At 43.3% G+C, this 18,928-nt stretch overlaps 1 protein-coding gene across 1 annotated transcript in view; it reads right to left on the bottom strand.

Annotated features, from left to right (window-relative positions):
- Positions 1–18,689, bottom strand: part of TTC26 (tetratricopeptide repeat domain 26) — a 336,565-nt gene extending 317,876 nt beyond the window's left edge. The window contains exons 1-2 of the mRNA XM_018567770.1: positions 18,675–18,689; positions 13,657–13,794 (exon numbers count right to left, since the gene is read on the bottom strand). Coding sequence (XP_018423272.1) covers positions 13,657–13,794; positions 18,675–18,689 — 153 coding nt within the window. The remainder of the gene's footprint in view (positions 1–13,656; positions 13,795–18,674) is intronic.
- Positions 18,690–18,928: the final 239 nt, after the last annotated feature.

Genomic DNA, 18,928 nt, shown 5'->3' with positions numbered 1-18,928 from the left:
TCAGGTCAGGTTGGATGGGGACCGTCGGTGAACAGCAATTTTCAGGTCTTTCCAGAGATGTTAAATAGGGTTCAAATCAAGGCTCTGGCTGGGTCACTCTAGGACATTCACAGAGTTGTGCATAAGCTACTCCTCTGTTGTCTTGGATATGGCCTTAGGATCATTGTCATGTTGGAAGGTGGACCTCAGTCCCAGTCTGAGGTCCTGACCGCTATAGAACTTATTCTATTTGAGGATTAAGTAGGCCACTGTGCTCTTGGGAACCTTCAGTGCAGCATACATTTTTTTGTAGCCTTCCCCAGATCTGTGCCTTGCAATAATCCTGTCTCTGAGCTCTGCAGCCAGTTCCTTTGACCTCATAGCTCTTGCTCTGATACAGTATGCATTGTCAGCTCTATAGAGAGGAGTGTGCCTTTCCAAATCATGTTCAATCAATTTAATCTACCACAGGTGGGCATCAATCGAGGTGTAGAAACATCTCAGCAATGAGAAATGGGACGCACCTGAGCTAAATTTGAAGTGTTGTTGCAAAGGGTCTGATTACTTATGCCAATGTGATATTTCAGTTTTTGCTTTTTCATACATTTGCAAACATTTCTAAAATTTTGTTTTCACTTTGTCATTATGGGGTACTGAGTATTGATTAATGAGAAAAAAAAAAAATTAAACAACTGTGGTATCAGGCTGCAACATAACAAAATTGAAAAAAGTGAAGGGGGTCTGAATACTTTCTGAATGCACTGTATTCCAATTATCTACACGTGACCTCACTCGACAGGTTATTGGACTAGTTTTACAGCAAAACCACTAAGCTATGAACTAAAAATAGTGAGTAATCGTGTACCAACAACCCTCACCTCTCTCTCACGGACAACTTCGGCGAAGAGACAAAACAGATGACCACTTATCAATGTTGGTAATGGCTACGCTTTCTTATCCAAGGGACTGCTGTTGACTAGGCCCAGTCCCTTAATACCTTAATATGGTAATCTTTAATTCCCCCCTGATCTAACTAATTTTCATTTCCTTCAGTGAGGATCAGGATATTTTGAACAAATTGCTCCCCTTGTCCTGCAGTCCCTTATACTGTTTGATCCACTTTCTAGGTCCCACACAGAATTAAAAACATTGCTATTACACTCAGATAGACCTAAACATGCCGATTCTATACTTTACCTACATCTACTCCATAAAATTCACCCTACAGCCCCTCCATGGCAATCTCCGTTGGAGGAGCTGAGCATTGCCTCTGAAAATATTTATGGGGATAGGGTACTTACATTTACTCACAAACTATTACCTCAAGTGCACAAGAGCGCAACAACACAATTTTGTCTCAATGGCATCAGTGTCCTACTACCCTATAGAAGCTTGTGCTTTCTATAGCACATATTTTCTGGAAATGCCTTCTGGCGCAATGTCTCAATTTTGGGGCATGTGCCTCCTAAAAGTATCATCCAGCGAATATACAATAAGCTGACTGGAGTCCATGTCCCCAAAAAACCCTGAATTATAGCAGATTAAAGGGGTCTACTTCATCATTTCCTGGTCTCAGCTCACACTATTATAGCTAAATTTTGGCGTAGTTCAGATATTTCCCAGCTTTTAAAATTGGTGTGCGAGATGGACTCCATATGCCAGATGGAACCGTTGCTCGCCTGCGATAGAGCTACTTTGAATTCTATTGATTACGTGGTCCAAATGGCTTAATTTTGGACACTCCAAAAACCTCTTCTCAGACCTATAAGAGTATTAATTTTAAGCACTTACAGAATATCATAGAGCTGTTGCGGATGTGGAAGGTGACTGTAGCTCACATGATATTTTTCTCTCTTCTCCATTTCTCCTCCTGGTGGTTCTATACATTTTTTTCCTCTCTTTTTTTCTAATCTTTTTTTTTGTCCTTTTGGTTCCTCTCTTAAGCCAGATCGTCCTAACCGGTACTCCTGCCTAGCTAATGTCTCTCATCCAACTCATTTAAATGTCCCTCTGAATGGGATATCTGGCGGATATCTCCCTAACTGGATCAGTATCAGTTATTACCTATGGGAGGGGCCATCTCTTTATACTATTAGATTACACAAACTTGTGCAACGAAATACTTTATTGTGCTTCACAACTATATGTGTCTTATCACACTATGTTCATTTTTATGCCTTCATTGCAAGTCCTTCTGTGCAAGCTTAGGAGTATGATAGTATAACCGTGTAACGCTGACTTTTCTATGTATATAATGTTTTTAGCTTTTTATTATTTCTTGGAACTTGTTGCCAGATGTATTCTGGTTTCCAATTTCTCCCTCTACTTATCTAATATATTAATAAAAAGATATTAAAAGAGAAGTAAATAAACAGTAACGCATAAAGAGCCCACCCCATGTCATCTAAAATCCACAAAAGAGCTTTAAAGGGAGCTTTAAAAGGTACCACAAGATGGTTTGTTTCAGAGGGGGTAGTTCCTTGGGGTTTGCGCATTCAAGTGTTCCCAAATGTGAGAAATATTGATAAGCTCAAAAGATACATGAGGCAAATTTACAGCAATGCTCAATCAATATGATGCATATTCTGATTATGTACTATATTATAGAATTAAATACACCAGCTGGAGAGATTAAAACTCTTTAATGATACGAATGCTAGTAACTAAGCGCCTACCCATCATTTGGAAAAAAAGAAAAAGAACTGAGGGAACAGATTGAGGAATTCAACAAAGACAATGTGAGCAAGAAAGAAAAAAAAAATTTCAAAGGGATAAACTAGCCTATAGCATAAGACTTGCCAACAAATGAACCAGGAATTAGCATTAATGTAGGAAACCCAAAGGAATATCAAGGAGACAGAAGAACGAGGGTGGTTTTGAATTTGACTCCTCACCTTCTGGTTCTTACAGATGTTTGGCACTGTAGCACAAAAAGGTGCCTATCCGGAATGAAAAAACACTGTGGTGGGTCTCTTGTGGTAAACAGGTAAGCACAAACGTAAGCAAATTTCATCGGTAATGGACAAAACCACACCTGATCAGAAATCTGCTAACAGTGGCGAAAGGTCACAATCCACTATGGATCCATCATTATGCATCTCTAATAGCACTTTGGAAGGGGTTATTCACTAAGTTGCTGAAGGCACCCGAATGAATAACCGACCCAAAGTGAAGGGAGCCGAAGTCTGTTCAGCTATTCACTTCGGTTCAGCCGAACACGCTGAAGAACCTGTTCACCTCAGCCGATCCAACATCTGGATTTGCTGAGGTGATCATTTAGCAGTTCACTCGCTGCTGTTCACCCCTATTCTCATAAGAGCCGAACAGCAGAGTGAGTAGCCGAATGCTGCCATGCAGCATTCGGCTCAGTCATTCTGTTCGCTACCTCAGAGGTGGCCTGGTATGGCGCAGGGAGGGGGGCTTCGCTCATCCCTCCCTTTCCTGCCCTGCCAGGCCAGTGCCCGGATTAAGAGTCTGGTTGGGAATTTTAGGGGGACCCCACATTTGTTTAGTTTGTTTGGATTTTTGGGCGTTGGGGTTCCCCCTTTAAAATTCATACCAGACCCTTTAGGTCTGAATTGGGAGGGGGACCACGCGGCATGCTTTTTTTTCTATTTGTTTACAATTTGCGGGGAGATTGGTCTGCTTCGGCAGACCATTCTCCCCACTTTGTCACCTAATGCTTATGTAATGCAGTATTCCTTACCAGAAAGGTGTTGCAACAGTAAAAAGTTTTCTATAAGAGCGTTCAAACTCCTCTTTAGAGTACAACACATTAATTTTGGAATTGTTGGAATATTTTAACTCACAATGTATTCAAGGAATCCCACTACCTCCAGGTACAGGCTGCTATATTTATTTTATACTTCTTGTTTGGACAGGAAGAAGGGATGGACTAAATTCACTGTTGACCTATTTAGGCAATAACTATTACAACCTTTAGGTTCACAATGAATTGCCATCAACAAAGTATCTATTTTTATGTGCGAGAAGCCCCCACCTTGATCCTTTAAAAAGCGACCTTTTAGTCAGTATTTGCACCTATGGCCCAATTGTTGGGATGATACGAGCTTTGAAAGAGGCAGGAAATCTGATGGAAAGGTTGAAGCCACGGGGCTACAGTAAGAGCAACTTAAAAAAGGCTTACAAGAAAGCAAAGAGCAAGTCAAGGGATTCCTTAAAGGAGAACTATGAGGTGAGTGCTTTTCACTCACCTCATAGTTCTAGCCGACCTGTGACAATGAGACCGTCACAGGTCGGCTCAGTAGATCGGCGTACCGATCACATAGATCACATATCGGCGTTCGCTCACCTCTTGATCCTGTCACGGCTCTCTGCCGTGATAGGGAAGGGGCTGGATTCCCCCCTCCCCGCTCCGATCCGCCAGAGCTGACTGGCAGAATGGACGGGGGAAGGGGTGGGTACAGCTGGCTCTGCCTCTAGATAGGCAAGGCCAGCTGTCAGTCACGCAGCTGGCGGATCCAGACATAATTGTCGGGATCCGCTTCAGCGCCTTAGCAGCTCGCGGTATACTGCGTCGTCTCAGTATACCGCGAGCTACAGCTCGCGGTATACCTGAGCCTAGGGTGACGGGAGGATGATAGTTTGTGTCCTCCCGTTACCCTAAGGAGAACTATGGGGAAAAGCCTTAACCCCATAGTTCTCCTTTAATCTATGGCTTGAAACATAGGCAAGATGCAGTACACCAACTGTTAAGCTTATTACCAGGTTCTCCAAACAACGTCACTTGGTCAGAAAGATAGTGGCAAACATTGACATTTAAAAAAAAATTATAACATCATTCGGAAACATGTAAGGGACAGACCAGAGATCGTTTATAGACGGTCTAGATTCCTCAAAGATGAGCTAACTTGGAGCCACTATGCGAGTCGCACATGAACCCCCTTAGATTGCCAAACAGGTAGATATAAATGCAATGCCTGTAACCATTGCTTGTGGATCCATGAGAATAGAAGTATTATTTACCCAATGGACAGATCTAGTTGCTAAAGCCTGTGCTATAGACTGTGCTACATAAAGAGAGGTATACTATATGTATTGTAGGTGTGGGGCATTTTGTGTGGGAAAGACTATAAGAACACTTTCCCGACTCATCTATGACCATGTTTATTTGATAAACAATGGAAAAATGGTCACGCCAGTTAGCCACTACATGGTCTTATATCATAATTTCGATGCATCAGTTATTTATTTTTTTGGGGATTGGAACACATACAGGAGGACCCACTAGGAGGAAATATTGACAAAAAAACATTTACAAAACGAAGCCAGATGGATATATAAGCTAAAGGTCGATGACGGCCCCGGGGGTTAATCGAGGTAGTGAGCTTCAAACCTTTCCTTTAAGCTGGCAGGGAGCTCCCTAACAAACATCTTTAATCCAAGGCTATGATCGTAGGGATTATAGTTGTAGTGGATAAGAAGTGCCATAATATTCTTAAAAGAGTTCTACGTAGGTCAGATTTATTTATATGCCTAACATGGGACCTTGCCTAGATAATAAGAAGGACATGGATTTGGGATAATATTATACGGCTATACAATTATATTGCATGCATATTTATCAGAATGTTATGGCAGTAGTAGATACATTTTGTATAGATAGTTTAAATCAGTAAGGTGAACAAAGACGTTTGTACTCTGTTAAGCCTATACCAGGCAGATGTTGAACTCTAACACTGATGAATTGTATAGATTTCAGGATATTGTTATCAATTGGCAATTATGGACATTGATGTTTGAATGACTTTATATTGCCTGGATTGGGATGGCTGAATGGGTGCACGCTGTGGCTCACAATGTACAGGTGAAACTCGAATAATTAGAATATCATGCAAAAGTAATTCCAGTAAGTGCTGCAAAAGGGGCCCAAACCAAGTACTGAGTACATATGCATGCTTGTACTTTTCAGAGGTCCGATATTGTTCTATGTACAATCCTTGTTTTATTGATTGCATGTAATAATCTACTTTTTTGAGGTTGTGGATTTGGGGTTCTTGGGGTTTTCATGAGCTGTAAGCCATAATCATCACAATTATGACAAATCACGGCTTGAACTTTCTTGCTTTGCATGTAATGAGTCCATCTCATATATTAGTTTCACCTTTTAAGTTGCATTAGTGAAATAAATGAACTTTGCACGATATTCTAAATATTCGAGTTTCACCTGTATGTGTGGGACACCTGCTGCCGCTCTTTCTCCTGGTCAGGGGCTGGGAGGCTGGCGTTGTCCCAATATCATCTAGAGGGGACCTGCGGTGGATGAGGATTACATCCGCATCCACCTTACAGTTCAAGCCTGCGACGCTGGTATTGTGTGTCAGCGCCTCCTCCTGAGGTCAGTGTTTGGCTGCACGGTAGTTCGCAGGCGGGGGAAAGAGAGAAGTCCCCCGACTGTCAGAGCTGTGGGCATTCTGATTGGCCCACAATCTGGAGCGCAGGACATGCAGGAAGCATACTGGCCACAGATGTGATTGGTTGTAATACTGTGTCTGTACAGGTATAACACCCGCACCGGCCGCTGATGTCAGACACTTTTTGATCTGATGTAGCGGCATTCAGTGACTGTGTGCGGGAACTTGAGGCAGGGGCTCTCGGAGCTCATTACCAGCATTCTGCGGGGCACTGATACTGGGGCAAACATGGAGGTGAGCTTCAATTACTTCATATTGAAATGAGGACTCTCCAGTTGGTTCTTTGCTGTCTACGGGCACATGACAAGTATGGAGAGTGCTGGGAATGCATTTCTCTGACACTGCCTTTTTTGAGGCCCAAAAGGAGGTTATATGGGTATTTTGGAAGCCATATATTTCACATTAGATATTGGATTTATTCTATATTTGCAGAATCTCCCTGGGATACTTTTTGTCATATACTTAGAGGAAGGGCATTCTTTGATGGAGGAGTGTGTCTTCAGGTGGGAAATTTAACCCAGTGATGCAATTACAGCATCAAGGTTTACTCCATTTTGGAGATTGATGTATGTATCGTATACCCTATACACATATTACAGGTGGCCTCCCCATCTTTCCCGCACCTTCTCCCTGACTCTGGTTTCCGGCTAGTGGTTTGCGGATGGCAGTGTATGCTCCTACATGTACAGACGCTGTGTGAACAGCGTGTTTTCAGGCTGTATTATCTGTGAGGGTTATATGGGTATACGAAAAGAAGCATCTCTTAGGTCTCTTGTCACTAGGAAGCCTGAAGAATGTTCCTTCCTAAACAAATAAGTCCATTAAGAAATTTTTGTAACGAATGGAAATATTAAAGGCTTCAGGTTCAGAATTAATCTGAACTTGACCAAACCACTCCGGATCTGAACGTACCACAAACACATGGGTATAAAATAATGTTCCTTGTTCTTCTACTGGTACCTGGATAATTACCCTCTGGTCGACCAGATCCCCCAATACACCTGCCAATGCGTTGGCCCTGATCGGGTCCCTTGGCAGATCCGTCACCAGAAATCTGAGAGGGGGGCCTCATCGAATTCCAACTGGAAGCCTTGATTGACGATGCCCAGAATAAATTTGTTTGAGGAAATTTTTCTCCACTGCGGAAGGAATTCCCCTATTCTTCCTCCTACCAGAGAGCGGGGGTCATTGCGGTCTCGGCTTCTGAGTAGGGGGGTTAAAGAGTATGCCCCCTCTTCCTTTACCCTTATGACTGGTCCAATTCTTTTTGGGGCCCACTTATTTTCCTGTCGAAAGAAGGTTTTTAATAGAAGATTTTTTAATAGAAGATTTTTTCGAGGCCAAAGGGGAGCCCTTTGGCCTCGAAAAAATCTTCTATTAAAAACCTTCTTTCGCTCTTCTGGGAAGGATTCTATTTGTCTGCTGTTCGCTCTAGTGCTGCCTCAAACTCTGGGCCAAACAGTAAACCGCCTATAAAGGGTAGATTGCACAAACGCAATTTAGAGGCTGAATCGCCTTCCATGTTTCGAGCCATAGTGCTCTGTGAGAGGTATTGACAAGAACAGAAGATCTGGCCGACATTCTAACAACCTCGGCTGAGACACCTGCCAAATAACCTACTGCTTTGAAAAGTATGGGGTAGGACTGCCGACAGGCGAGACTTCAATTGTGCAAGCCAGAACTCTAGATTTCTGGCGACACGTAGTAGCCAATGCAGGTCTTAGATTTGCTAAAAGGGGAATCCCATGCTCTTTTTAGCAAAACTTCGATTTTTTAAGCTGTTTCAGGCTCTGAACACTCTTTCAAAATGGATTCAGAAAGGACTTCATGAAGAGGAAAGACTCTTGCTTTCTTCCTTTGAAACCCTAGGTACATTAAATCATGCCTAGATAGTCACACCTTATCCTCCTGAATTGCTAAGGTTTTGTAAATAGCCTTTAAAAAGATCATCCACATCTTCAAGAGATAACTTGAATCTGGACATAGAGGGGGATTCATCCTGAACACTATCTTCTTCTGAAGATCTATCCTTATAGGCAGGCCTCAAAATTTCCACTCGCCCCCTCGCAATTGGCGAGTGAAAATTATGTGGGGGCGAGTGGAATCTCATCGAGGAGCGCCGCCGGCGGGACTAGAGATGGGACACTACCGCCGCGGAGATTGCTCACTTCTGTTCTCTCGTCTCATCGTCCGCTGCAGATAGAGAGCGGCCGAGAAGGAGATGAGAGAACACAAGCGAACGATTGCCGTGGCGGTAGTGTCCCATCTCTGGTCGCGCCGGCGGCGCTCCTTGATGACATCCGCTGTCTTCTGCAGCTTCCTCTGCCCACCTCAGCTGCCAGGCTGGGAGGAAGATTGCAGAGACAGTGAGACCGGCCAGCCAGAAAGTTATGCAGCAGGGGAAAAGAAGGTACATGGAGGATCTGTGCACCGCCCCCCCACCACCAGGAGAGAAGAGGGCACCTGAATACCAGCTAAGTGCACTGTAAGTCCCTTTTCTTTCTTCCTTACACTGTGCGTCACGCTGACCCTGCACTGTGCGTCACACTGACCCTGATCGTGGACAAGGTAAGAGACGCTACGCTGCAATCCCGAGTGTGGCTCGGGGTTAGCGCTTATGGTACTGAAAATTAACCCCGAGCCTGACAACTACATGCGGCAGCAGATTCTTCTTTAAACGATCCGTTAATGCAATACTGACATAATGGTTTTGAAGAGGAAGCATTAAGTTTCGCCCCACAGACTGCACATTTCTTTTTAGGCATATTCTTAACCTTGTCCTGGAGCTTTTACCTATAAATAAAACCAAAAAAGGTCTGCTGAGCATAAAATCCAGGAAGCATGCCACAAGAGTCCACCAGTGCAATCCACAACAAGGCCTTCACACCAAAAACGAGCCCTCAGTGAAAATGCAGAGAATAACAGTCAGGAGAGAGCCACAAGAGAAGCGCTGGCTTACCTGAACAGAAGCAGCACTTGATGTGGCTGCATCCACTGGAGTAGCTGGCTGGGAAAACTCCATGTCCCCGTTTCCTCCATTTGCATTGTCCACAGGCTCTCCTGAGGATCCACGCTATAACGAGCAGCGCCGCTGTCGCCCATCCTCTTCCCCTGCACCAAAACGAGGCCCGGCGCCTGGAAGTGATGCTTCCACTACCAGAAGTGACGTCACACGCCACTCGTCAAGTGCTGGAATGCAGGAGAAGCTCACCTTATGGGATTCCCATTTCCGTTCCACGAATAGCACCAGGGGGGAAACGGCAACCTCCAGTACGGAACCTCACCAGCTAATGAGGAGGAAGAAGACCTCCTCTGTCGCATGCAGCCATAGAAGAGGTACTGGGGCACATGAACTGATCATATAGCCCTTACAGAGAGAAAAGCTCCAGGATGACATCTTTCCTCCAGACGGAGGAAACGCGATAACTGAGGGGATGTGGTGGAGGTATGCCTTTTATCTGGATTTTGGGTGATGTGTTTACCTTCTGGAGGAGGAGCTACACTCTCTTAGGCTGTCCTGGAAGACGACTGGGGGAAAATATGTTTGAGCAACAGGTCATTGAAGTGATTTTAATATATAATTTTATTACATTATTTAATAAACTGGTTGTATTTTATTTTTATTGTGTTTGGTTGTGTCTTGTGGTACCTTTAAAGCCCCCTTTAAAGCTCTTTTTGTAGAAAAGAGAAGTAAAGACAACCCTTTTTTTTGGTTTTACTTCTCTTTTGGGTCAAGAGGACATTTACTAATGTATTTCCATGATGCAAAGTCAGCAGATAGCGGTCTAAAGTCCGCTATCTACTGACAGCGCAGAGTCGTGCCACAGCCAGGACAATATTGTCAGGAACCACCCAAGAGCTGCCTCTGCCTCTCTAGAGCCAGAGCAAGCCATGCACACCAACTCCCCTGTCTGCCCCACCAGTGAGTGCTGGAGGACAGAGAGGGGAGGTGGAACCCCTGCAGGAAGGAGTGACTGACAATCACTGCTCTCTGCAGCGGTTACATGATTGCTTAGCTCTTGGAGTCAGCCTGTACCAGCTTCAGTTTCCCACCCTAGTGGAGAAGTATATTTTACCCTCTCTACTTCTTTAAATATGAAATAAGAACAGGAGTGCTCTGTCCCCCAAGTGAATGATAGAGAAATGCTGTGTGCACTGCTAGACAACCAAAAATAGGAATAGGGCCATTTTTGAAAATAAAAAGGAGCACATTGGATTCACATAACTGTATCATCTCTGGGCCAGAATCTTAGTCCAGAAGTAGTTCCTGACCCTGGATAGTGCATAAACAATGATGTCTCTTTTCTTCTGGAGAAAAAGGCTGAGGAAAGCTTTGTTAGGGGACGTATTAAATATTTGTAAATAAGAATGCACCGATACCGATAGTAGTATCTTTGACAGTGCTGCTCTAGCTGCACATCTCCTCCTCCTTCCCGCAGAGACCGACACAGCCCTGGACAATCCCATACCTGCCGGTACAGCCCTGGTCAGACCTCTATAGCCGGTGGTATTCTGCATTGCTATATAATGTATTGCTGGGAATTGTAGCCCTCTATAGCTGGTGGTGTTCTGCATTGCTGTATAATGTATTGCTGGGTTTGCTAGTCAGCTAGGAGTCAGTAGCAGAACTACCAGGGTCGGAGCAGTTGCAGCTGTGAGTGGGCCCTGGTGCTCCACATTGTCCTAAAATCATTGGGTCTGTATTGTAACCAGGGTAGTTGCGCTAGGATATATTTACAGAAATTAACCAGCTGCAGCAATATCTATCAACGTGATCAAGTGTAAGCCGGGGTGCTGCGCTTGGTTGTGTGTGATCCACCTTTTAATTGGTCTTTAAGTTGTGTGAAAATATCACAAACTAAATACAGTGCCACTGATCAAATCCTAATTGCGGCTGTATACTGAAAATACAAGTCGAAAAAAGGAAGGTAAATGTGTTCGTGAATAAATATTAAATATTATGTTAACAATGTAAATATCGCAAGATATGTGTAGCATATGTAAATAAATAAAATATTGTCGTGTGGAAACAAGTTATATTGTGAATAATAAATAAATAAGATCTGGTTGTTTTATTATTCACAATATAACTTGTTTCCACACGACAATATTTTATTTATTTACATATGCTACACATATCTTGCGATATTTACATTGTTAACATAATATTTAATAATATTTAATATTTATTCACGAACACATTTACCTTCCTTTTTTCGACTTGTATTTTCAGTATACAGCCGCAATTAGGATTTGATCAGTGGCACTGTATTTAGTTTGTGATATTTTCACATTTTCACACAACTTAAAGACCAATTAAAAGGTGGATCACACACAACCAAGCGCAGCTCCCCGGCTTACACATTGGGTCTGTATTGTTTTAGAAAAAATGTCACATTAAAAAAAAAAAGTATCAGTAATTGGTATTAGCGAGTACTTGAGGAACAGTAATGAAACTTGGTCTTGACAAAATGGTATTGGTGCATCCCTATTTGTAAGTGTTATACTTACACATTACATAGCACTAAAAATTAAAAGGATATCTAAAAAGGATATCTGATGCTAGGCCCACTTTAAATCAATGTACTGTACATTATATTAAACATATTTAAAGCACATGAGCACATTTCTATAATAGCTGTGATATAGCAAGTGTTGCATCTTCCTTTCTTTAGCATGGGTTACTGTATTTTTTGTAAAACATAAAAGTGTGGGTCACGTCGGGTAAATAGACACCAAACATGTCAAGCCTTAAAATTGCGTGCGCTCGCAAAATTGTAAAAGACGCCCATGGGCAACGATTAAAATGCGTTTACTGCTCATCAGTTTAGTGTTATCAGTGATTAATGGCTCTAAAATTATTGCTCTCACTCCGACGTATACGGCGATATGTGACATGTGCGGCACAATAGGCGCAATCATCATTTTTGCACGTAGGCATATCTGCGTGTGTATGTGGGGGGCGGGGACTTTAAAAAAAGTTTTCTTTTTTCATTTTGTTTTATGCTTATTTTTTTTATTGATTCTTTAATTTTTGTATTACTTTTTTTTTACACACACAACTTTATTGCTATTACATGGGGGGCCAAGAAGCCCCCTATGTGATAGCCAATTTACATGACAGGTCCTCTTAATGGAGACATCAGGGGTCTCCAAGACCCCTAATGTCACCTAGGGACCCCCAGAGAAGCTGATGAAGCAGAGATCTGCTTCATCAGCTTCTGTAGCTGGAGAGTGACACTGAATGCAGGAAGTGATGTAATATACATCACTTCCTGCTTTCGGGGACTGAGAGGAGATGAAAGGGAGTTCGTACACTGAACTCCCTTTGAACTCCTGTCACAGAGCCGTGCCGCACCGGGCACAGCGGATCTCGGGACCGGCAACGGCAGTGACAGTTGCTAATACAAGCGATCGAATGTAAAGCTCCCGGCCGGCCGTGTAATTACAACGAGTGGATTTTTCAAGCCCTGCTGATTATGAAGATTTGTGCCATTGTTTGCTTTATAGTGCGGCACTTCAAAACACATTTAGGAAACTTATTTGTTTATACTTTTAAAATCTTAAAGAGGAACTAAACCGTCCTACACTTTTGTAGCCGCAGACACCACCATCTTAACCTCTATTTCGATCTGCGGTTGCCATGCTGCTGCACATTTGATCAGCTACGACACCAGACGTTTGATGGCTTCAAAGTTCGGTTTAGACCCCATTCACACTGAGCGACATGGAAATCGTGCGACTTTGAGCGACATTGAGCGACGTATCGTGCGACATCTTCCTATTGGGCTGTATGCAATCAGGAGCAATATCGCTCAAAATCGCTCTAAAAAAGGGTCATGTAGGAGCGAAAAGCTACCAGCGACGAGCTACAAGCGATATTGAGCAATATTGAGCGACGAGATGTGAATAGCTACATTGAAATGTATTGGTGAAGCTACATAGAGCGATATAGCGCGGAAATATGAGCGATATCGCTGCAAAAATCGCTCCATAAATCGCTCAGTGTGAATGGGGCCTAAGAGCTGACATGAGCTCACTGTCAACTGTCACCGGAGACATGCCTTGAAGTAGCATACACTGCTCATATGTTAGTAGACAGAATGTGAATGAAAACCCTGCAGAAAACAACATCTGTGTTGATTAGGAATTTGAGCATTTCTAACTTGAGCTTTCTTTTGGGAACCCATTAAAAGGAGTGGGTTTAGTTGCATTTCAACTACAAAAAACACAATCGCCATACCTCCAGTAAAGTTATTGCCCCAGTAAAGTCACGTTGAGACAGCAATTCATCCAGTTTGGGAACTTTCTTTCCCTTTTTCTTGTGTTTATCAGCCTGCTGTAGATCGCTGCCTACGGCAGGTTTAGCACGTGACAGAATCTAAAATAAAATAAACAGATCACTTGTAGATAAATTACTAACTAAAATATAAATGTGTAATATCTGAGGCACCATTTTAGATGACAGGAACACCTAATAGCTACAGATAATAAAGTGTTAATTGAAACGACATGCGTAATATTCTTATTAATATAATTAATACATCACTCCAAGTGAATTACCTACAAAGGACCAAAGTGATCTATGTATAAACAATTTGCACAGCCATTCACCCTGCAAATCTTTGTGAACGTTCATTCTGTGTGAATAGAGGCAAAAACACAAATATTCTTAGCATATTTTCTTTTCAGGTTGAATGTAATGCAATATCACATGGCCACTAGATGGAGCGGAGGAGCATAAAAATACTAAGACTCGGTTCACACCTAGCGTAGCGTAACAGTGTGTCACATTTTACGCACGATTGTTATCTGTGTCTGCCACACGTCCCCATTGATTTCAATGGATTCCTATACACACAAACGCAGAAGAGTAATGCATGTAGCAAAATCTGCAACCTGCATTCCACTGAGTAAGAACTCGCATACTCCCAGCCGTCTTTGTAGTGCCATTAACTATTGATGCGCATTTTGCCTTTGTGCGTTGGACGCGCGTCCGCAAAACACCTAGGTGTTAACCGAGCCTTAAAGTAGAAGTAAGGTTACATAAAAAAAAAAAAAAAAATGCTGATCGCCAGGATTTCTATAACAAAAGAGATTGTGCAAGTCTTTTTTGGCATAAAAGCATCTTGATGCCATTCAGCAATGTTTTATTCTGTACACTGAGCTGCACATGCACAGCTCAGTTCACAGACCCGGAGGCATGCAGAGATAAAGTAACTCCTGCGCAAACTTTGGGAGATACGTCATCGGGGCTATGCATGCACATTGTGGCTAAAAACTCCAGGACACTCCATCTAGTGGCCATAATGTGGTATTACTTTACATTACATTTGACCTGGAAAGAATATATATTTTAAAGAAATAAAAGAAATTATTTTAAGTACGTTCATTTTTACCTTCACGCAAAACGAACGTTCACAAAGATTCACAGGGCAAATGGTCCTGCAAATTGTTAATAAATAGAATCTAGAAGTGTCCAGATACCTTGTAAATATCCACATACACTATATTGCCAAAAGTATTGGGACGCCTGCCTTTATACGCTCATGAACTTTAATGGCATCCCAGTCTTAGTCCGTAGGGTTCAATATTGAGTTGGCCCACCCTTTACAGCTATAACAGCTTCAACTCTTCTGGGAGGGCGTCCACAAGGTTTAGGAGTGTCTATGGAAATGTTTGACCATTCTTCCAGACGCATTTGTGAAGTCAGTTACTGATGTTGGACGAGAAGGCCTGGCTGGCTGTCTCCTCTCTAATTCATCCCAAAGGTGTTCTATCGGGTTGAGGTCAGGACTCTGTGCAGGCCAGTCAAGTTCCTCCAACCCAAACCCGCTCATCCATGTCTTTATGGACCTTGCTATGTGCACTGGTGCACAGTCATGTTGGAACAGGAAGGGGCCATCCCCAAACTGTTCCCACAAAGTTGGAAGCATGAAATTGTCCAAAATGTCTTGGTATGCTGATGCCTTAAGAGCTCCCTTCACTGGAACTAAGGGGCCAAGCCCAATCCCACACCATAATCCCCCCTCCACCAAACTTTACACTTGGCACAATGCAGTCAGGCAAGTACCGTTCTCCTAGCAACCACCAAACCCAGACACGTCCATCGGATTGCCAGACAGAGAAGTGTGATTCGTCGCTCCAGAGAACACATCTCCACTTCTCTAGAGTCCAGTGGTGGCGTGCTTTACACCACTGCATCCGATGCTTTGCATTGCACTTAGTGATGTAAGGCTTGGATGCAGCTGCTCGGCCATGGAAACCCATTCCATGAAGCTCTCTACGCACTGTTGTTATGCCAATCTGAAGGCCACACGAAGTTTGGAGGTCTGTACCTATTGACTCTGCACAGTTGGAGACTTCGGCGCATTGTGCGCTGACCCCCCTCTGTCATTTTACATGGCCTACCACTTCGTGGCTGAGTTGCTGTTGCTCCCACTTTGTTATAATTCCACTAACAGTTGACCGTGGAATATTAAGTAGCAAGGAAATTTCACGGATGGACTTATTGCACAGGTGGCAACCTATCACGGTACAACGCTTGAATTCACTGAGCTACTGAGAGCGAACCATTCTTTCACAAATGTTTGTAGAAGCAATCTGCATGCCTAGGTGCTTGATTTTATACACCTGTGGATATGGAGGTGATTGGAATACCTGAATCCAATGATTTGGAGGTGTGTCCCAATACTTGTGGCAATATAGTGTATATCATACATAAATAGCAATTAAAAAAAAAAACTCCAGTAGGACTACAAAGCATTTTGATGAGCATTGTAGAGCATTGAGAAATGCACAACATGAAGAATCCCCTTTTCAATAGTGCCTGAGCACACCTGAATGTTGTGCTGCTGGTTGTTTGAAGCTCAAAAAAAAAAAGTACATGAGCTTCTTTTCAGACAAAATTATGCAATTCTGGCCCACAGACTACAATGGGAGCACCTGAAAAGCAAGTGCAACGCAGCTTTTTTGCACAATTTTGCACCTAACCATCTCCTCCTCCTGGTAATTAGCTTTCCACTGGCTAAAACAAAAGTTCTTAAGCCTAAATATATAAACTGAGGGGATTTACGAAGACTGGATCGGACAGAATCTAGAGCAGCTGCGCATGGCAACCAATCAACTTCTTTCATTTGCAAAGCTTAAAGTGACATTAAAGTCAAATTGTTTTTTCCCCTCCCCCCCCATGTTAATGTTAGCACTTACCTTAAATTATGTCTCTTATTCCGATCTTCTTCTTTCCTGATGGTTTCATCTGTCCCTCCAGCGGTGCGGCGGCTCTCCGATCCAGCGCTGACTGCTCTGTCACTCCTATCCAGCGGTGTCTGCATGCGGGTGCATGCGTCCATACACTTACCTTGCGTCTCTGCTCTTCTCCCGGCCGAGAATCCGAACTGCGCATGCGCCCGCCCTAAGATGCTTTGCGGCCCCCGAACAGTATCGTTTTCTCGGGCGGGAGCGCGCAAAGAAAAAAAGGTATGTTTAAACCGCTGTTTTAGCGGTTTTTTTTAATTAAAATGTTTGCCTATATCTACTGCTTGTTAGCAGTAGATATAGGCAAAAAAACGGGAGGGTTTAGAACCCCTTTAACTGAACAGTGAAGTTGATTGGTTACTATGCACAGCTGCCCCAGATTGTATCTGCTCTAGTATTAATAAATACCCTCCACTGTATTTTACATGCACGGATATATAACAGCCTGCCAGGGCAAGGGACACAGCTACCACAAATTAAAAACTATAGAAATGTATTAGCACTTTGAACAGTCCATTCCTGGCAACGTGTAAATGCATTTTTCTCCAATTGATCACACAATCACATCCTCACCATCTTTCCCCGACAACAGACCGCTACAGGAGCTACTTAACTCCAACTAGCTCCTTCCTGACTTGTTTGCTTAGCAGCAACCACAACCGATTCCGTTCCCTAGGCAACAACGAACGATTATTCTGCGCAAACATGTAAACGCCCTACTCACATGTCTGGAAAAACAAATCCGCTATTCTTAGCTAGAATTTCATGGCCTCTTTATGTGTTTTAATACTTCGGAGCTGTACTAAAATATTAACGATAACTGAGATAGTAGGCTATGGTTTCTTCATTTGTATACTGTTTCCAGTTTCAAATATGGCGAATAAACAGTTTCCGGTTTCTATAGCATGTCGGTTAAATGAGGCGAGGTCAAGTTTACGGACTATCTGTGGGGGTCAAAGTATGGTATTCATCAGAAGGTGGTGAATACATTTCAAAACATGTCTGACAAGGGTAGAATACACGTTTTCATTGGGGCGCCGACTATAACCACAATTCTTCCTCAGGAAATATGCAGATATTCTGATGATGTAATGATACGTGAGTGGAACGAGTGTTGTTACTTTAATAAGCTGGAAATTCTAAGCTTACAGAGCAGCAGTCCTAGGAAGACACACATGGATAATACGTCATCTGATGGTGTTCCAACCTGGACACAGGCTTCTTCAAATCCCTTGTATAATATGAGTGATGGTGGAGAGATTTTACAACAGTCATCTTTCACGTGTGATCCCAAGATGGCGGCTGCTGGTTTTACATTGGACAGTTGTAAACATGTCTCTAATATAAAGCATGCTCCTTTGATTTCGTGTGCCCAGGAACCTGCTGCAAATGTGCTTTGTGAGTTCTTAGATTTGTCAGTCCATGAAAAAATTCAAGACTCGAATGCTGACATTTTACACAGTAATTGTGCGACTACTACTAAAATGGAGTTTCTTACAGTATTGGCATCTACCCAGATTGCTGTACAGGACCATGTGAGTATTTTTGAAGATTTGTTTGTTTAAAATAAAGCCCAGTCTGTGGCTATTAGGGGTGCAACGATACTGGTTTTTCCGTATCTAGTACAAGTACCGATATTTGTTTTTGGTACACGCCCATACCGCTACCGGCATCCGTGGGCCTGGATTATCAGGAAGCCGGGCGGTGGGTCATAACCCACCACCCGGCTTCCTGATTGCCGGGTAAGCTGGTGTTCCATCAAAAGAACAGCAACAGTTTCACTTCCCCTGCGACACTGAGAGGCAGCCTAGTTTGTTGCAAAATCAGGGAGGGGGTCATGACCTGGCTTCAGGAAGCCAGGCTGCCTAGCAATGAGTGAAGCCGGCTTCTTAGCCAATCAGGAAGCCAGGAGGTTTGTCATGACCCACCTCCTGGCTTCCTGATTGATCAGGAAACCAGGCTGCCAAGCAACAAGTGAAGCTGGCTTCCTTGCCAATCAGGTACCTGGCGGCACGGCATGACCCAGCTTCCTGATTGGCTGGGAAACCGGCTTCATGATGCGAGGCAGCCTGGTCTTGACATGTCGGTCGGCTTCCTGATTTGTCAGGAATCCAGGCTGCCTAGCAAGAAGTGAAGCCGGCTTTCTAGTCATTCAGGTAGCCAGGAGGTCATGACATGACAGGACAGGATAGGACATGACAAATACTTGGTATCGGCACTGATACTAGTATCGGTGCATCCCTAGTGGCTATACAATG

Source organism: Nanorana parkeri, unplaced genomic scaffold (assembly GCF_000935625.1).
Source record: "Nanorana parkeri isolate BGI_ZX_2015 unplaced genomic scaffold, ASM93562v1 scaffold1090, whole genome shotgun sequence".
In the NCBI taxonomy this organism is placed as follows: domain Eukaryota; kingdom Metazoa; phylum Chordata; class Amphibia; order Anura; family Dicroglossidae; genus Nanorana; species Nanorana parkeri.
Note: the sequence above shows the minus strand (reverse complement) of the source record. Positions and strands in the feature narration are given on the sequence as shown.